Consider the following 20,871-nt stretch of genomic DNA (forward strand, 5'->3'; position numbering starts at 1 on the left):
AAGCTAATGCTAGCTAGAAGTAGAGATGGGCAATATTTATGATACATGTATTTCAAATTCGTATTTCAAATACAAAATAGTATTTTGTAATTTGTATTTGATAGGGTTGATGAAAATGGCTTCGTATTTTGTATCAAAATACTTTAGTGTTTTGTATTTTTGTAGTTTTTAAAATACTGTAAAATACTTTGTAAGAAGTCTACATGATGACATCATAAAAATGCAGCCTCTGATTGGTGCCTACTCAATAGGCTAGTTTGCCCAGACTTGTTGAGATCAGAAGTTTGATGCATATGGAAGAAGGTGGTCAAGGTAAGAAACGTGCAGGCTGCCAGCTTTCCATAAATTGCTATAATTTTTAACAGTTCATGTTAAGTTTTGGTGTTCGTTTTAGTAGCCTAGGCTAAATAGTTTACCAATTTACATAATGTTCTTGAAAACTATATACCGAGCAGCAGTCCCACAATTAACGTTAGCTTGCTACTTTCAGCCTATGTTAAGTTCGTCGGTTGTACACGAAAACAATAATACAGCGTTTCAGTGTTGTACAACATTACATTTTAATGCCAATATATTGGTGTAATGGTCTAAACTCGCGTGGAGCAGCAGCATTTACTGTGAGCCGCTCTGAGACAAATGCACTGTCAGCACAGCAGTGAGTGGATGCTCTCTGTGATTGATTGATTCTGTCTTGCAACATTCGCGTGTGTTCAGATGAGCAGGAAAATAGTTCTATCCTACACAATTACTCGCTAACAAAGGTTATTCGTCCAATTCAAACTTCGGATATATCCCTAGCATGTGTGTATTGTAAAACCTGTTTCACACCGCATGGCACATCGGCGTGCATGTTAACGGAAGACGCCTGATACACCGCACGCTGCAGCAGTGCGCTTTTTTTTTTCGGTATGCATGTTAACGAATGAGTGCTTTTACACCGGACGCTGCAGCGGTTTTGGCTTCGAGTCTATTTTTTGCTGCGCTGCTCAGCAGCTCGAACTTAAAGCGCCAGTACAAGGTTGAAAGACAATTTGACACAAAAAAATTTAGTTGACAAAAAAAGTATATATTTCACAGAATAAGCATATACTCGTAAAATCTTTTAGTAGATCTCAATTGCAGTCAGTTTCGTTCCTTTGCGAGATCTCAATGACTGTCAAAAGGAGGGATTTGACATCTTTGGAGCAGTATCTCCAAGCACCTTTTTTGTGAGGTTTAACATGATCATCCCATCCTCAGCTCCAGTAGAGCGTTTATTTTCCTTTGCTGGACTGATCAACCGGCCCCATCGAAGATGCCTAAATGCTACACTTTTTGAAAAACTTGTTGTGCTTAAGGCATCATTAGCTAAAGAGACCTCTCTCTGCATTGTAGTCCACAGGCTACACACACACTCATTCAATACACTCCCTCACACACACACACACACACACACACACACACAAACTAACTTTTTCACCCACATTCACATAAGTTTGACTGTTTCTGTTAGAACGTTTCAAATGTTTTGGAATACCTGCTCTGTAGTATTCTCTTTTGGATTATAAGTAAATGTTCTTACTACACTATTAATGTGTGTATGTCCTCTATACTTCTGTGGCTCTCAATAGATTCAGTGCTTGGAGTTGGGTTAATACTCCTTGACAAGTTCTGTGGCTACTTTCTGATTACGTTTCTACATTTAAAAACAAAACATATTGATCGTTTAATAATTTTTGAAAAGCTCAAATGTTTGTTTTCAACTTCCAAATAGGTGTCCAATGATTGATAAATAAATGTTTGATCGCTGAATATTGTACATTTGCAAACTGTTAAACATTAAACTGTTGGTTACTTTAAAACTAACCTTCATCTGGGAGATCACAGGGATATGTGAATATTTGATCTGTTAACTGATTGCATATGTCAGATATATTGCATGACTCGGGCAGAGAAAAGCTGTTGCTATCAAACATTGTTTACTTAATCAACAGTAAGTGTAATGAAGGGATAGATCAAATAGGCCAATTGATGGAAGGTTTGCGAAGAAATTTCATGCTCCCTTGTAAAAGTATTTTTTAGTATTTTAAAAATACAAAAATACAGTAGTTTATTTTAATACATGGTGTGGCTGCTGTATTTTGTAGTTTATTTTGATACATTTAAAATGAAGGTTTTTGGTATTTTATTTTAAAATACATTTTGATGTATCTTTGCCCAACCCTGGCTAGAAGGACTCTTTATTTGCACTAGTATTTATTTTACTTTGATTCATCGATTAGAGAACAGAAAGTGTCTGTCTGCCTGGACTATAAAGAGAATGTTCTGATTATACTGCATAAGTTAAAAAAAAAAAAAAAAACTCTTTGTTACCACCAGTGTAATTGAAACAGTTCTAAATCACAACTGATTAAACTATTTTATATAAAAATAATTTTAACATTTTTACTCTCACCATTGCAAAATGTGCAAAGCATGGTGGGAACTACAGTTTTGTCAACAGCAAAACATATTTTTGAGTGTTCTTGAAAATACCTGATTACACTGATCCTACATAATTTAATGTATATTCTAGATATAATTCTACTATATATATAGGCTAGTAATCTAGTATGTTTTAGAGATTTCAAAGCAAAGAGAAGAGAAACAATTTTGTGGTGTAGATTACAAATAATATGACTGGGAAAACATTTTATTTTCAGTGTACATTTTGAATAATGTTCCATATATCTGCCTACAATAGTAGAATCACAGCATTTAATCACACGGAACAATCATGATACAATTTCAGTAATTTACTAATTCATTTATAGTATGTTCAATAAAACTCTCAGTCATATAAGAGGTAATTTTAGAAAGACTAACTGATATAGATGTAGTTAAGAAAATGCAAAGCATGAAAACCACACACACACACTGAGAGCCAAACAGAAGCCCTCAGCTAAACCATGATGTAACAGCGAGAAAAAAAAACGTGCAGATGAAAGAAAGGGGGTTCAAAATTACTTGATTTTTTACTGAGAAATGAGTAGAAGACACCAATTAAATTTAGATATTTTCTTTCACAAGACAAAAATACCAAGATACACATGGAATGTTTAGAATCAAGTTTCAGGCTGAGGGGCAGCTTCCTCTGGTTTTGTTGGGTTAGTGGTCGTCTTTAAAGCCACATCCTCTTTGCTTTCTTTTGCCATATCTTGCAATCTATAGAATGAAACCAAAGGAAAAAAATGGTTGAACTTGGTTGAGTATATCATAATATTTTAATCTCTTAGACAACACATTATGTAACATTTTCCAAGACTAGATAATGTTTTCTATTCCAAGTAGAGTGAGTATATATATATATATATATATATATATATATATATTAGCCCCCTATTAAATATTTCACTATTTTTCAAATAATTCCCAAGTGTTGTTTAACGGAGAGAAGATTTTAAGATTTTTTCAACACAGCATTTCTAAACATAATAGTTCATCATTTAGGAAGCTTGGAGTGTTTGTAATACAAATAGAAACAAAATTATAACCAAGAATAAAAAATCTAAAAATTATTAGTAGTCCTCTGATGTTAATAGTCAATGGTGTATCCCTTTAGCTTGATAACAGCCTTTAGTCGTTTGTTGTAGTTCTCAACAAGTTTCAGACATGTCTCCTGAGGAGTCGCAGCCCATTCTTCCTCAGCAAATCTCTCAAGCTCCTCCAGATTTGTTGGTCTCCTGGCATGGACTCTGGTCTTCAGTGAGCCCCACAGATTTTCTATTGGATTCAAGTCTGGGCTTTGTGCAGGCCAGTCAAGGATGTTCACTTTGGTCATTTGGAGTTCTTCACCATAAGTGAGGTATGCTTTGAGTCGTTATCATGCTGGAAGACAAAATGTCAACCCAAACCATGTTTTGTTGCAGATTGCCTGAGGTTGTCTTTCAAAATCTTCTCATAGTCTTCCTTTTTCATGATTCCTTCGACCCTGACAAGATTCCCAGGCAGTTCCAAACGCACTGAAACATCCCCACAGCATTATACTCCCATTGCCATGTTTCACTGTGGGAACAGTGTTCTTTGGGTTGAGCGCCTCTTCCTTCTTTCTCTCCAAATACAGGCAACATCTCTATGGCCAAAGAACTTTAGTTCCCTTTCATGGGAACGTCGAACTGCGTCCTCTAGGGGTCGCTATGGGGAACGCCTCGTCGTGACCCGTGTCTGAATCATACAATGAAAAAACACCAACAACACGTTGGCCGGCGACAGCCATGACGTCACTACCGGTGCGACTATAGTATAAATAGGCGCCGGGAGAACACATCATCCTCTTCTTCGTCTTCATTGACTGTTTTGTTTGAAGCGTGCATTTCTGTGATAAGAGCGATCTCTATTCATATCATTATGGCGAGCACTACTGATGGTCCGGACCAGAGGCTTCTTCGGACGGGACTCCGACGCGGGAACCATGGTGGGTGAGTACAATCAATTTCTAAATATATATATATATATATATATATGTATGTATGCATATGTGTATTTAATGCGCTGGTGGTTGTGTGTATAATCCTTCTGCTAGCTTTCTTTGCAGTGTTTCCCGGGACCTGTGTGTTTCTGTCCTTTTTCTAGGGTAGGTCCTCGATGAGCACCCCCTCTGTTGGATTCAGAAACTGGGTGTTCGACTTGCAGTGTTTACTTCACTCTTCGATATGATGTCCAGCCGGTATGATAGCCTAGTTTCGGCTTCCTGTTCTTGCCATGCTTCGGACGCAAGCTTCAGACGAAGAAGTGGATGATGTGTTCTCCCGGCGCCTATTTATACTATAGTCGCAACGGTAGTGACGTCATGGCTGTCGCCGGCCAATGTGTTGTTGGTGTTTTTTCAATGTATGCTTCAGGCACGGGTCACGATGAGGCGTTCCCCATAGCGACCCCTAGAGGACGCAGTGTCTCGTTCCCTACTCAGGGAACCATGGTTACACACGTAACCTGAGACGTTTTGTCTCATCTGAGCAAAGGACACGTGACCAAAGGACAAGTTTCTCCAGGTTGTCTTTCAAACTTCAGTCTAGCTTGGAGGTTTTTTGGTCAGGTTTTTTTTTTTGGTTGATAATACTTCTCACGTTAGTTCTTGCCACTTGAAAATGCTTTTATAAATGTGTATATGCTTCTCCGGCTTTGTGAGCATTAACAATTCTTTTTCTTAAGTCTAAACTAATTTCTTTTGTCTTTGCCATGATGACAGTACATATTATTTTACTAGTTGTTTTTCAAGATACTAATCCTCAGTTTACAGTGCAATTTAAAGGCTTAGAGGATTATTTAGGTTAATTAGGCAAGTCATTGGACAACAGTGGTTTGTTCTGTAGCCAATCAAACAGATAATTTCTTATGGGGGCTAATAACATTGACCTTAGCAGTTTTTTTTATTTCAGGCAAACTGAAATAAAAAAGGCTTTCTCCAGATGAAAAATATTATAAGAAATGCTGTGTTAAAATTCCCTTGCTCTGTTAAACATCACTTGGGAAATATCTGAATATTGAAATTTCATAGGGGGGCTAATAATTTTGTCTTTAACTATATATATACACACACAAACACACACACAAAAGTTTGAAAACATTCAGATTTTTACTTCTTTTTTTTTCAAGTCTCTCATGGACATAAAGGCTGCATTATGTGCTCAAAAATACAGTAAAAACACTATAAAACAGAATTACAATTTAAAATAAATAAAGTTTTCTATATGAATATATTTTGTAATGTAATTTATTCCGGTGATGCAAAGTTTAATTTTCAGCATCATTACTCCAGTCTTCAGTGTCACATGAACCTTTATAAAACCATTATATACAGTGGGTATACCATTCAAATGTTTGGGGGGTGTGTGTGTGCGCGCGTGCGTGCGTGTGTGTTTAATAGAAATTTATTTTATTCAGCAAATATGCATTAAATTGATCAAAAGTATCAGTAAAACCATTTATAATGTTGCAAAGGATTCCATTTCACATGAATACCATTCTTTTAAGCTTTTCCATTCAAATAATTCTGAAAAAAGTTTCCACAAAATATTAAGCAGCAAAAACAGTTTTTAACATTGATATTAATAAGAACCATTACTAATAACTGAGCACCAATAATAACTAAGCAAATCAGCATATAATGATTTCTTAAAGATCATGTAACATTGAGGACTGGAGTAATGACTGCTAAACATTCAGCTTTACATCACAGGAATAAATTATATTTTAAAATATATTACAATAGAAAACAGTTGTTTTAAACTGTAATACTATTTCACAATATTAGTGTTTTTACTGTATTTATTTTTTAACTTGTGAGCATAAGATACCTTATTAAAACATTTAAAAATCATAATGTTTCCAAACGTTTGTACTTTATATTAACCTTAATTGATTATTAAGGGTGGGAAGTGGGCTTAATGGACAGAAAACTTAACGGATTATTAAGGATGGGGGAAAACCCCTTTTAAAATCATTTTAAAAGTTGCTCAGAAAAAGTTTCTTTTGAGAAAAGCTCCAGCATCATTTTATAGATTCTACTTAGTTTGATATTTTATATCTAATTGAATAAAATTCAGACATTAAGTGTGGTTTATGTGTCCAAAAACGTTTTATATTATCAACGTAATCTCATGAGTATTATTAGGTATTTTATGTTAAATCTGGTTCTGCCACACGCACATTTACTTTACGTTTGCATAAACTATTCCACCAAATTGCGCATTGCCCTTTCTCCCATTCATAAGTAATATGAGTGCATCGTCTTTGTATAACTAAAGTATTTGGAAATGGCCATAGCCTTTTAAAGTATACTCCATTGATTGCATGCACAAACGCAGGTGTTTGACACGTGCACTAGCAGGTGTCATCCTTGTCCAGTGTCTGTTTAGGTGACCAGATTTCGGAAATGGAAAACTGTGACATTTCCTTGTTCAGCTTTCAAAATATAATTGAAATCTCAATTATGACTATCTATGAATTTAAAAAAAGGGGGACAATATATTTTTGTATATTTTTGTTTTTTATTGTTGTGGGATCTATATAGGCCTACTAATATTATAATGATGTTTGCAGATCAAACGTACCCTAGTTTTAATACAATTCACCAAAAATCCCACTGCACCATAGTAAATGGTAATTATTGCAAATAAACAAAACTGTATTTACCAAATATTTTTAACATTTTCTATATTTAACTTTTGGAAATGGATCCTAAGTAGGCTTATTATTTTGCATTTTAGGCTCTTCTTGAGTACAAAGTATATACTTTTTTGCAACTGTAATTGTGCAAGTGTAATTATTTAATAAATTTATTAATTTATTATTTATTTATTTATTTATTTTTCAGGACTAATTTCTATATATAGTTTATTAAAAATATTATGTACAGACAAGCAGACGAGCCTAAGACGCAGTGTGTTGAAATCACCAATGAAATCTGACAACAACTGTATCATAAATGTTGTTTATTTTGCTCAAATAGCGTAAAAAAAAGCTTATTTCTCAGGCTAGACAAGCCAATGTGCATGCGCAGTCCTAGGCACACGTCTTTACCGATTAGGGATTGGCTCTTTTGCTTAGAAGGCGGGGCTTTGTTTAATAGATCGGCCATATTGAGTGTTGCATTTTCCCCCATTCATAACTATATGAGTGACACGTATTGGGTATTCTATAGTCTTTGGTTAGAGCTACAAGGCCGGGACGTCTAGATTATAGATTCTGGCAAATGTGGATGGTGACGACCAGCCGGCAGCCGCACAGATCTCACCAATAGAGATCCCACTGGACCACGCCCAGGAGGAGGCCCTTCCTCTGGTGGAGTGGGCCCTCACACCTATGGGGCATTGCAAGCCTTCCGAGGCATAAGCCAAGGTTATGGCATCAACTATCCAGCGAGAAAGTCTCTGCTTTGTAACTGGCAGCCCTTTAGAGCAACCTCCAAAGCAAACAAAAAGCTGCTCCGACTGTCTGAACAGGCTGGAGCGCTCAAAATACACTCTCAAAGCCTTTACAGGGCAAAGCACATTTGGGACCCTGCTCGCCGTCCGCGACGGGGAGGGCCAAAAGGGTGATAATCTGGGCTCTGAACGGAATTGAGAGCACCTTAGGGACATAACTGGGAGTTTTCTGAGAGCTACGGCTTGTACCATGTGACCACTGCATCTCACGCGGAACCAGAGAAAAATGGCAGCGGTTTCAAAGAAAGCTATTACTGCTCTAAAAAAGGGGAACATAGATACATATAGATACTATAATGTACTGTAATATAAAAACATTATGTAAGTGTTCATACTGTTATTATTTTGTTCAACAAACAAACAGTAAGTAATTCTTTTTACCTGACATGCTTTCTGTGTTCTGCAATATTTAGCAGTAGCACAAATGTAATGTAATGTTGTAATTATGTGTTTGACAGCTGCCAGTAACATAACATTCTTTCACGCGGGTTCATTTTGTTGACTGTCGCTTTAGAAATGGATAATCCCCAGTCCGAGGACGTGAACAGCACCGAATTGAACATCACGTGTTGTCATCTCGGAATTATGGTAATTACGATATGGCGTGAACGCAGCATAAATCTATGGTTCACAAGTTGTAATTATGAGTTCTACGAGGACGTGAATGCTTTATACAAGTTGGTATCTCGCAATTATGGTAATTAGGATATGGTGTGAACGCACCATCAATATGGTCGCTCTATCGAAGGAAGCCCCACCTTCTAAGTAAAAGAGCCAATTGCTAATTGGTAAAGTCAATAGGCTTGTTCGACTTCATGCAGTGCCGCAAAGTGTCAGCTGCCGCCTGACAAAAGCAATGCATTCTGGTTAGAAAATTTGTCCGACTTCGATCGATGCTGTAGCCGCCTTATGATCACGTGCCATCAAAGTACCGCTAGAGCAAAACGAGACCAGCCGCCTAGGTCTGAAACGTCTGTGTATTTGACAAATATTGCATTTATTTCACTTCCTCTGATAGAGTATGCAAACACTATGCGAACGTCCGACTTGACGTCTCCACTTTTAATTCTGCCCCGACTGCAAGCAGCTACTCTCGCCAGCCAGTGGCATACTAGTGTAGTTCATCTCGAGCAAGCCTATTGCGTCGCAGCAGCTGCAGAGTTCCCAGTTGCTGTAGAAACAGTCAGCGTTCAGAGACACGCACTTAGGACTGAGCATGCGCGCTGGCTGGTCTAGCCTAAAAAGCTTTTTTTAACACTATTTGAGCAAAAGAAACAACATTTATGAGACTGTTATTGTCAGATTTCATTGGCGATTTCAAATATGAAATTTAATCTTGGTGAACCGTTTTGGAGAATTTGATGTTTCTCCATTCAAAGAGATAGGAGCTGCACTTGCATGCCTGAGATGGTGTTTCAAAGATGAATGCTGAGTGAAATTACTTGCCTTAAAGGGACTTTGGTTTAATTGCACGTTAAACATTTTTCTCCCATAGAAAATCATTATAAATAAAACATGTAACGTAGCTTAATGGATGGAGACAGTGACATTAGTTATGTTTTAATAATGAGTAGCAGCCTATACTGAGTTTGGTGCTTTATAATCATCGTTATGTGGCATAAAGCATTTTGCGGTATGGGAGGAAAACACTATACATACACATATAGTACATTTTATTATAAACTGTATATGGAATTTGGTACTTTAATCTTATGCATTAAGCCATATTACATGTTAATGGTTTTCTATACGGGAGGAAAATGCTTTACGAGAGACTTAGCGCACTGCTTTCATATTGTGCTGTTCTGTGGATACGGATTTGCAGGTCTTTCTCTCCTACATGTAATTTACAGGACCCTGTATATAATTAAGTTTTAATCATTTAACCACCAGCCACAGCGTCTTGTGTCCATTGCCAGCACGAATTATTTGTGTCGATTGCAAGTGACACTGTAATTTTGTTTCTTTTTTCCCCCTTGTCTTTACCATCTGGCTACTGTTGTAACATGTTGAGAGATTCAATAAAAAAAAAAAAAGACACTTGTGGAAATGCAGTTGACAGTGCATGCATGTGCATGTCTGCAGCCATACTCTATTGGGTGCTATCTCTCCAGAAATTATGACCGATTAACAAAAACATCAGTTTGTACTCATTTAATCTAGGACTCTCTTAACTCCTAACACACCACTTGTCAACGCGAGTGTCTGTTGTTGTTGTTCTGTCTTTACTTTTTCTTTTTCTGCCTGGGCCAGTGTTGCCACTTTGTGGATCGCATATATACACATACACTGAGCTTACCCATTGTTCTTTGGTTTTCATGAGCAAAAATATATTTCCTGACTTTAAGTGATTTTAATAATTTATCATTAGTGTATGGCTGATTTTATGGGTTACTGAGGTTAAGGGTTTAAAGCTTGGGCTTAGAGGTCATGAATGGTCATTAAAAAAATTGACCTGGGCTGGGGAGCAGGTCGGATACTTGGCAAGACATCCCAGCTGGACGTTAAGCTGTCATGTGACGAAGAGAAACAATCACAAAGCAATCACAAACAAACATGATCAAAGAATGGTATGATTAAGAAGAAAATATATACACAATTACATACAGTACAAGACAATCTACATTGTAATAATTAAGTTGAGTCAGTTTTCTAATTCATGAATTCCAAATCAGATTTTTATTTATTTTATTATTTATTTATTTATTTCACCACAGAGTTAGCAGAAAACATTAATATTGGGCAGTTATCTTTTTGCCATTGTTTAATTGATTTAGTTACAAATAATGTTTCTAATAACTACAGATGCATTAGGCAGAATGTGTACAAATGGAGTGTAAACTGTATTTGGGCATATTGTTCTCTGTCGATTATTTTAACTTAGCTTTTTTTATAAGAAGCCTGTAATTTGTGTAGTTTTTATTATGTATTGCTTAATTCTTTTACATTACTGATGTAATTATTTGTGTTTATATTTATTTATTCCTGATTGCCTCCTACAAGACAAGACATGGCAAGACAATGTTCTTCAGTATTGTATTTTTCAAGAAGACAATATTCTTGCCAGCTTGCATTAGAAAACACTACGGTTACTGATGTAACCTTGGTTCCCTGAAATAAGGGAACGAGCATTTTGTATGTGGGAAAACTCCTGTTTTACTCTGTACTGAAGCCTGATTTGCTCACATTTGTGTAGCTGCACAAACCAATGGCGCTTTAGCCCGCCAGAGGGGGCGGAGCTGACCTCTATATAAGTTGGCTCGCAGCGCCATGTCATCAGAATCATTCGACTGAAGCGACAGTCATCGATTCGTGTGCAGCTTATAGCACGGCCAGTGACAGCGCTCGTTCCCTTATTTCAGGAAACAGAGGTTACGTCAGTACGTCAGAACATTCCCTTTCAAACTTTCTCTCACGTTGTGTATGGGGAATGCATCCAATTACGCCGTGCTATGGGCAGATAAAGAACGACCTGCTCTGCGAGCTCAGTCTTGGAGCACTTAGTTAAGGGCCCCTGAAGAACATAAGCTAACTAAGCCCCAAGCATAGCTGAGGGCTATCAACACTACCATTTCCACCCTTAGGAAGAAATAGGCAGATTAAACAGACAAAACCCATGCCTGCAAGGCCGGGACGTCTAGATTATAGATTCTGGCAAATGTGGATGGTGACGACCAGCCGGCAGCCGCACAGATCTCACCAATAAAGATCCCACTGGACCACGCCCAGGAGGAGGCCATTCCTCTGGTGGAGTGGGCCCTACACCTATGGGGCATTGCAAGCATAAGCCAAGGTTATGGCATCAACTATCCAGCGAGAAAGTCTCTGCTTTGTAACTGGCAGCCCTTTAGAGCGACCTCCAAAGCAAACAAAAAGCTGCTCCGACTGTCTGAACAGGCTGGAGCGCTAAAAATACGCTCTCAAAGCCTTTACAGGGCAAAGCACATTTGGGACCCTGCTAGCCGTCCGTGACGGGGAGGGCCAAAAGGGTGATCATCTGGGCTCTGAACGGAGTCGAGAGCACCTTAGGGACATAACCATGTCTAGGCTTGATGATGACTTTACAGTCGTTGGGCCCAAACTCAAGACAGGAAGCACTGACCAATAGTGCTTGTAAGTCACCCACTCGCTTGACCGACACTAATGCTAACAGTAGGGCAGTTTAAGCGACAAAGGCTGCACCTCGGCCGAATGGAGTGGCTCAAAGGGAGGGCCTCGCAGATCCCTCAGGACTACAGCCCTTCAAGAATGTAACGATCAGATCGTGTCTGCCGATCTATTGGCCAGCTTCGAGGGAATGACTCACTGCGATAGCTGCCACATAAACTTTGAGTGTGGAAGGGGTGTACCCATTGTCCAACAACTCTTGTAAGAAGGTTAGCACGTGGAACACGTCACAAGAGACCGGATCCAGACTTTGTGCGGAACAGTCACGGAAGACTGACCATTTAAAGGCATAAAGGCGTCTAGTAAATGCCGCTCTAGTCTTCAAAATGTTGTTGCTTTCTCTCTTTGGGAGCTGCATAGGCTTCTGTTGAGGCTTCGAACATGAAGGCTCCACAACTCCCATCGGGGATGCCAGATCAAGACATTCGCCTGCGAGAGAAGGTCTTTCCTCAGTGGTATCGGCCACGGGGCTGCTACTGAGAGCTGCACTAACTCAGGGAACCAGGCTTGGTTCCTCCAGAGTGGGGCCACCAAGAGGACTGAGCATTTGGTCTCCCTGACCCGCTTGATGACCTGAGGAAGCAGGGCTATTGGCGGGAAGGCATACAGGTGAGCACTGGGCCAATCATGGGCCAGAGCATCTTGCTGCATTGAGAAATAAGTTGGGCAGTGAGAGTTGTCTTCTGAGGTGAAGAGGTCTACCTCTGCCCTCCCGAAGACAGATCAGATTCTCTGAACCGTTTGAGGATTGAAGTCCATTCTCCTGGAGCTACATTGCTTCTGAACAGCATGTCTGCACTGAGGTTCAAACTGCCTGGCACATGAACTGCTCTTAGCGAGAGGAGTTCGTTCTGTGCCCACAATAGGAGGCGTCGATCCATCCTGTAAAAAGGACGAGACCTGAGACCGCCTTGGTGGTTTATGTAGGCTACCACCGTCGTGTTGTCTGACCGGACCAGGACATGGTGCCCACTTATGGCTGTCAGGGCCAGGAAATCAGCCAACAACTCTGGGCAGTTGATATGCAGGCATCGCTTCGGGGCTGACCAGGAGCCGGACGCTGGATTGCCCTCCAACAGAGTGCCCCAACCCGAGTTGGAGGCGTCTGTGGTGACCACCTTCATCCTGAGGTCAGTCTCAACTGTACACCTGCTTAAAACAGGCGAGGAGTTGTCCATGGGACCACAGTCTTGACACAGCGGTGGTTTACCCTGATGTAAAACTGGCCCAGGCACCACGTGTGGGACCGGACTCAGGCTTTGAGCCAATATTGGAGGGGCAGAATATGAAGCAATCCCAGAGTAATCGCAGAGAAGGCCGCCACCATGAGGCCTAGCAACCTCTGAAAAACCTTGAGAGGACGGGAAGTCCCCGATTTGAGGGAAGCCGCCAGTCGTTGAATAGTCAGGGACCGCTCCGGCGTTATCCAAGCCCGCATCTGGGCAGAGTCTATAATTGTGCCCAGAAAGACAGCTAATTCGGATTCTTATCTGCCTCAGAGGGAAAAGAGCCGTGTCTATGCAGTTTAAAAGTGCGAGAGGCCAGAGACAGTCCAAACGGTAGGACCACATACTCATAGGCCACTCCCTCAAACGCGTCTGCAGGACGTGACTCGCTGGAAACAATTCTCCATCTCTCAGAGGTGCTCGAAGGGAAGGCTGAATGCCAGCTGTCTTTGAGGGAGTTCCGGCTGAGGCGAGAACTGACCCCCTCCTCTTCCTCTCTGCAGGATCAGAATGGCTTCGTGGGCTCAGGGTCCAGCGCTACTCAAGGGCGGGGACCTTGGCACTTCGAGAATGGAAACCGTTTAGCCATCCCTGGGTGCTGCTGATGCCCAGGCTCCACTTTCTGCTGGGGCTGAGGCTGCGCCAGCTTCGCAGGCTGAGTGGCGGGGGCTTTCTGGCGACTAGCAGTCGCCGAACCAGAGCGCTTAGGGAGGAAGTGATGCAGCGCTTGCAACATCTTCGGAGCCTGAGAGAATCGCTCCACAAACCTGTCCACAGCAGGGCCAAAGAGGCCTTTCAGCGAGACCGGGGAATCGAGGAAGGCCATCTTTTCGGCATCCCTGATTTCGGTTAGGTTAAGCCATAGGTGGCTCTCCAGCAACACCAGGCTAGCCATTGTCTTGCTAATCGCCTGCGCTGTAGCTTTCGTAGCGCGCAGAGCCAGGTTGGTTGCTGTGCGCAGCTCCTTGAAAGCCTCTTGGTGTTGGCCGGACTCGTCCATGTCGCAGAGAAGTTTGGCCTGGAACACTTGTAATACCACCATTGCATGCAGAGCAAATCCAGCCTGGCCAGCTGCTGCATATGCCCTGTTGGCTAAGGCCGAAGTGATCCTGCAGGGCTTGGAAGGATGCGCTGCATGGTCTTTTAACCCCTGAGCAGATGGATGACACAAGTAGGCAGCTACCGTCTCCTCCAGAGGGGGGAGATTGCTGTAGCCCCTCTCTTCAGTGCTGTCAACAGTGGTGAGAGCCACTGTAGTGGAGGAATTAACTCGGACAAAATAGGGGACTCGCCGCTTCTTGGTGAGTTCCTTGTGAACCGCAGGCAAGAAAGGAGCAGGCCGTTGGCAAGAGGATTGCTGATGGCATCCCAGAAGGAACCACTCGTCCAATAGGCCATGGGCAGGTTCATCTGGAACCGACCACTCCAAGCCAAGATCCTCCACCGCCTTAGAGTGAACGCGGTCAGCTCGCTGTCTGGTTTCGGCCATGCTGGATGAGAGGGAGGAAGGGCTTTGGGCTCTTCCCCGGAACATCCCCATTCCTCGGCGTCAGACGCTGTCAAAGACATGATATCATCAACTGCAATCTCATTGACAGCAGTCTCTTCCTCAGAGACACCAAAGGAAATCAAACAGCAGAAGAGGGGCGTTGATCTTCCTGCGTGAAGCGGGAACCGGCGGGACGAGGCAAAGCAGGCAGGGAGGAGCACACGGGCACTGAGCCGACGTGAGACTGCTCGATTCTGCTGCTTAGCTTTTTCTTCCTCTTAGGAGAGAAAGGAAACAGGAGAGCAGAACGGGAAGGACCGTCTTTAAAGAAGGCGATCCGCGAGCGGAGACAGGCAGCACTCATGTTCTAGCAGTGAGAACACGAGCCTTCAATGAGTGCAGCCTCTGCATGGGCGCTGCCCAGGCAGGCAACGCACTCGCTGTGCCCATCAGCCACACTCGGGGTGCGACATTTGCAACAACGCACGCTGGAAATTTGCTCAGAAAAGTTGCCAGATGGCCGCAGGGGAAAGCTGGTATTCCTCTGCCAGGGGCTCTTCAACGGCGGTCTTCGTCTTCGGCTTCTTCCTGCAGAGTCAGCGAATAGATTATCCTCGTCGCTGAAGGACAAGATTCTGAGGAAATGGTGCTGCAAGCCGACATATATAGAGGTCGCCTCCGCCCCTTCTGGCGGGCTACACAAACGTGAACAAATCAGGCTTCAGTACAGAGTAAAACAGGAGTTTTTCCCCATACACAACTTGAGAGAACGTTTGAAAAGGAACAGCGCTATTGCTTTTTAGTGACTTCCCCCCAAATTTGAACCGTGAACTGAATTTAATTTTAAATCTTGATTACTGAAAATGTAGATGACCTCAACTGGACAGGACTTTCTTGTGTGATAAACAATTATCAGGCCGTCATTGCTGTATATTTGTTTTTTGGAGTTGTTTTATTCAATTAAAAAAATTTCTATAATGAAATGCTGCTTTATTTTTATGTGCCAGATTCTGCTTGTTGTTCTGAATATATATATACAGTATATATATATATATATATATATATATATTATCATACATGTTAGGTGAGTGTGAAAACCAGATAAAAAGGTCAAAAAGCAGAAAATTATTTGAGGAATTACACACATACAGATAATGCATTCTTGGCAAGTTTTGAACTGCACACATGATTGTGTGTATAACAGTGCATGTACAAAAGCTATTGAAGACCATTACATACCATCTCCAGCCAGCTTTTTAAGACACATGAGAGATGTTTGGATTGTTAACATTCTTACCGAATAGTTTTCACAATAAAGCAGATGATAACAGCCAAGCCTATACACCCACACAGAGATCCGATCACAATAGCTGCGATTTCACCTTAGACAGAGACAAGATGTTAAATTTCTCAAGAGAACTGTAATAATTGAGCAAAAATTAAGCATAAAGATCTCTTCTTAGAGAACTGATTTAAAAAATAACAATAAAGACAGCAGTTTAATAATTAGTGCTGTCAATAAATTAAAAATATTTACTAATTCATTGCACATTTTTTCTTAAATAAATCGTGATTAATCTCACCTAACATTAAAGGTTTTAAATATACTTTTATATTGCAATAATTTCACATTAAATCTACAAATTAATGTAGAAACAACAAAAAACAACATATTTTTAATATTTATTTAATGCCGTTGTTTTGTATGATTGAAGGCTAGTATCACTGATACCTATACTACTGATGACTTATTTTTTTCCTAATATTTAACCATTGACTATAGCCATTCAACATTACAGCATAATTAAAAGCTATCAATTTGAACATTTATTACTTTAAAAAATAACAACTTCTAATTTAAGTCAACTTAAAACAACCTTCACGTAAACCCATTTTAATAAATGTCATATTTACCTGTACCTTTCAGGAAATAAAAAATATACAGAAATTGAAAAAGTTATCACTAAACTCTAAATTAATTATAGATGAATTCTTAAAGCTACAAAAGTTATTGATTTCCTCTTTTTTCTTTTGTTCTTTGATGAACAGACATCATAGCTGGGTTATTATGTTATTTGGCTGCTATTTAATATGAAATGATACAGGCTACATTTGTATCAATATATTTGTGCATGCAATTGAAGAGCATGCGCTACGAGCACAGTATAACAGCTGACATGACAGAGAGATACGGTTTAACTGACATATGGCCTGACAGCATCTCATCTGACCGCAGTTCACTGATGTTCTACTGAAACTCCTCGTCATCTGTACCTTTTCCTCACTCGTTGATTAGCGCTCCTGAAAATTCTCCTGTTTGATGTGTTCATAAAGACATGCTGTGTCTAAATAAACGCAATTCTTGTCAAGAAAAAAAGAGACAGAAGCAGCAGTTGTGCGTGGGGTTGCCAACCCTAGCTCCGCCCTGTGTTAACTGTGTTAAGTATTTTTAATGCTGTTAAACTGGAAAAAAAAAACTGCCTGCGTTAACATGCTAATTTTGACAGCACTAATAGTAAAATTTAATGTTTAGACAATAAAGTGGTTAATATAATAATTAGTATAAAATATTTCTCACCTGCAGTATAAATTTTAACTGAGACTGGAAAGAGAAACAGGGTGAGATAAAGAGAAGTTAGAGACAGCATAAGCACTATGAATATGTAAATGAATATAGAATTGCAATTTTGACAAATGACAATTCTATATTCATTTACTCATCCTTAAGTTATTCCAAAATTGTATGTTGTAATTGTTTTGGTGGAACACAACAGGCCAATTTTCGAAGAATCTTTATGCTGCTCTTCTCTGTGTAAAACAGTTCATAGTATGTCATTTAGGTAAACTATTCCTTTAAACCTGAGCTTCCAAATCATCCCTGGAAGAGAGAAAAAGGGTGTGTGCTGATCACTGTTATTTATATTGGAAGCATTTGAAACAATCCTAAATAACTTCATCAAGCACTGTTACATCATCTGAGTCTTATAGCTGCTTTGTACTGCTCTCCACACTCGGGCACACACTCACACAGGCTCACATGATTACAATAAACTCTGTGTTCACAAGAGATTTTGAAAAACTAATCAGCCAGCATATAAACAAAGAGCACAGTTACATAATCCCCCACCCCCAGCTCTGCTCTTTCCCCCCTTCCCTCTTTCATTCTTTTTCGCTCTCTCCTACCCGGAATGAAAGAGGACAGGACAGTTCTGTGATTGAGTGGCTGGGTGGTGCGGTAGTTATCCTGGAGAGCCATGGGCTCTGCCTCTTCTTCTTTACTGGAGTACAACACTGTTTGCAATTTCATCAGCTGAGAAGAGAAGAGAAGAGAAGAGAAGAGAAGAGAAGAGAATAATGTGTCAGCCATGTAAATGACATACAGTTCAGTCATGAAACTCTATATTTCACAAGCTAGAGGGTTCTTTATATATAAAATTTCAGTGAGATTGCATGCTCCCTACCTATACATCTAAGCCAAGACTGTAAATACACCAAGACAGTTCACTCATATTTACTTGAATAGGGGGAAAAAACAATGTGCATTGCACAATATGACGAACTCTTGCATTCTATATATTACAGAACCATTTGCCAAACCTAGTAATGCATCGTGTTACTACAGCTGCCATGATGACTATACATATGCATTGGTTGGACCAAACTGAAATATACATTATTTGAGCATAAGAAACAGCATTTATCGGAGAGCTCATGACAGATTTTTATTTTGAAATACGGTATGTTATTTAAATATGAGTTTGGAAAACAGTTTTTGAGATTTCAGAAATTCCTCATTCCCCACGAACTGCTGAATATGAGAAGTTTGCATCGCTTGTGCTTTTACTAAGACTCTTTGTACCTGTGAGTGAGAGATTTTAACTCTTTCATTGAAGATAATCCAGAGGACACTCTGGTGGCAGGGAGGAGTGGTGAGCGAGCCGTTGTAGCGGAAATATTGGCTGAGGTTGTCAGGCAGCAGCAACTTTATATCAAATGCAGGTATAGCCACCTTCTGGCCTAGAATAAATTAAACCAATATAAAAAATTTGATTTACAAAGTAATCCCAAAAGGCTGAAGCACGATAATCATACATGTGTACACATACACGGACATGCACACAAACACATGCCTGCATATCTGATGTGGCCCAGATAGTTAAAAATACTGCCATATCCTTGATTAATCTCCTCGCCTGCCTGAGAAAGCAAACAACTGAATGAGATACAGATAGACATTTATAAAAAAAAACATAATATTATGTGGATATTAATATGTTTAGAGTAAAAGCAAAGAACTCACCTCAATTAGGATTGCCAACACAGCCAGGCCATTCTCCTGGGTCTTAGCTTCTGACATATTAGCATAAATCTCTGTATTGTAATGGACAATATGGAGCTGACAGAAAAGAAAGAGAGTGTCTTTGAGTTTTAGGCATCTTACAGAAGACAATTTTCACTGAATTCCTTGTTAATAGCTGATTATATGGGAATCCCCCAGATGTGTTTTTATTGTCTAAAACCATAATAGGAACACAACATTTTATTGGCTGACGGCACTGTTGTGGCCCCATGAGGAACTGCGTCACCAGCATCTCATAAGGAAGTGTCTGTACCTTCTGTCAGGATCATGGACCTGTTTTGTTATGTTTTGCCCCTGTTTCTGTTACTGTGTTCCCTTATTTGGTCATGTTCCTGTCCTCGTTTAGTTAATTAGTCATTCTGTGCACCTGTGTTTGGTAATTGTCCTGTGTTTATAAGTTCTTGTCTGAGCATTTCTCCTCTGTCGGGTCTACTTGTTGTGAACGTCATCCTTGTGCTCTGTCTCCCTATTGGATCATTAAAAGACTCTCGTTCTGAGAAATCTCCACGTCTCCTCATTTTGTCGTGCCCGTTCTCCAGCAAGAGGTGAATGTGGGTGTGGAAGTCAATCAATGAAAAATTAATGAACAGCATATAAGAAAATGTTTGTTTGACTCTTTATAACGTGTTATGGAAGCTCATAATGAAGTATTAGCTAAGTGTTAAGTCATGCAAAGTTAATGAGGAGACACGTGGTTACAAAAGCATAGACTACACAGACACACACACACACACACACACACACACACACACACACACACATTTTTTCAGTGCTGAAACATTCTGTAGTGAATTTAGATGTTAAAAGACAAAGGAGGGACAGATCAACATAAAAGAGACCAAACTAAGATTTCAAAATGTTTACTAAAATAAATATTTTTATTGTACAATAAAAGAAAACCTCTGCATATCAGTCTGAGTGTTTCAGCTTGGTGCCAAGTCAGTTCTGTATACAAAGGGATTAGAGGCCCACTCAATCTCACTGTTCACCAAGAATATCCCCCCAAACCCCTGTTCAACTCCAAAAAGTGGGGAGGGGGTGGCAGAGTTGCTCTGGTTGATCTGTAGTTGCCAAGGAGATCTCTATGACAGCTGACATACTCCAGGCCACTGCCAGTTTACCTCTTGCATGCTTCCCCAAACATGGACAGAGAACAAAGCATCACTCAAACAAGTAACATTTTGTTCAGAATTAATGGGTTGGCACAACAATGGCACATTTCTGAAAATTTTCATATAAAATATAAATATAACCTAGACAAGTTCTTGGCAGGTTGCAGATTCACCCTCATTATTTGCTGAAACCATTATTTGTTGTTGTGTATTTAGCAATACACTGATTAGGCCTTATTATACATGCAGCCTGGTGTAATTGTTTATATGTTCGGATTAGTATGTAACGTTTACAAGCACAAAATGTACATTTTTGTAAGTTTTTATGATTAAACCAGAAAAATGCAAAATAAATGAACAAAACCAATTTTTAAAGCTTGGGCTCTTAAACCTTAGATCACTCGCACCCAAAGCAGTTATTGTAAATGAAATTATCACAGATAATAGTTTTGATGTACTCTGCTTGACTGAAACCTGGCTAAAACCAAATCATTATTTTGGTCTAAATGAGTCTACTCCACCAAGCTACTGTTATAAGCATGAGCCCCGTCAGACTGGTCGTGGCGGCGGTGTT

At 40.1% G+C, this 20,871-nt stretch overlaps 1 protein-coding gene across 3 annotated transcripts; it reads right to left on the reverse strand.

Moving 5' to 3' along the window:
- Nucleotides 1-2,960: 2,960 nt before the first annotated feature.
- On the reverse strand, nucleotides 2,961-19,363 carry ca14 (carbonic anhydrase XIV). 3 transcript variants are annotated; one of them, XM_016490699.1, is made up of 8 exons: nucleotides 19,126-19,363; nucleotides 18,956-19,022; nucleotides 18,685-18,842; nucleotides 18,009-18,135; nucleotides 17,404-17,427; nucleotides 16,123-16,195; nucleotides 10,399-10,452; nucleotides 2,961-3,183 (listed from the first exon to the last, which is right to left on the reverse strand). In XM_016490699.1, exons 1-8 carry the CDS (start codon nucleotides 19,180-19,182, stop codon nucleotides 3,084-3,086), a joined length of 660 nt encoding a protein of 219 aa, XP_016346185.1. In that variant the 5' UTR covers nucleotides 19,183-19,363; the 3' UTR covers nucleotides 2,961-3,083. The 3 variants fall into 3 exon arrangements, with proteins under 3 accessions (XP_016346185.1, XP_016346184.1, XP_016346186.1); XM_016490698.1 differs by having other exon boundaries at nucleotides 16,123-16,207; nucleotides 19,126-19,362; XM_016490700.1 differs by lacking the exon at nucleotides 10,399-10,452 and having other exon boundaries at nucleotides 16,123-16,207; nucleotides 19,126-19,361.
- Nucleotides 19,364-20,871: the final 1,508 nt, after the last annotated feature.

The sequence above is a fragment of the Sinocyclocheilus anshuiensis genome, unplaced genomic scaffold (genome assembly GCF_001515605.1).
Source record: "Sinocyclocheilus anshuiensis isolate Anshui unplaced genomic scaffold, SAMN03320099.WGS_v1.1 scaffold798, whole genome shotgun sequence".
NCBI classification, from domain to species: Eukaryota; Metazoa; Chordata; class Actinopteri; order Cypriniformes; family Cyprinidae; genus Sinocyclocheilus; species Sinocyclocheilus anshuiensis.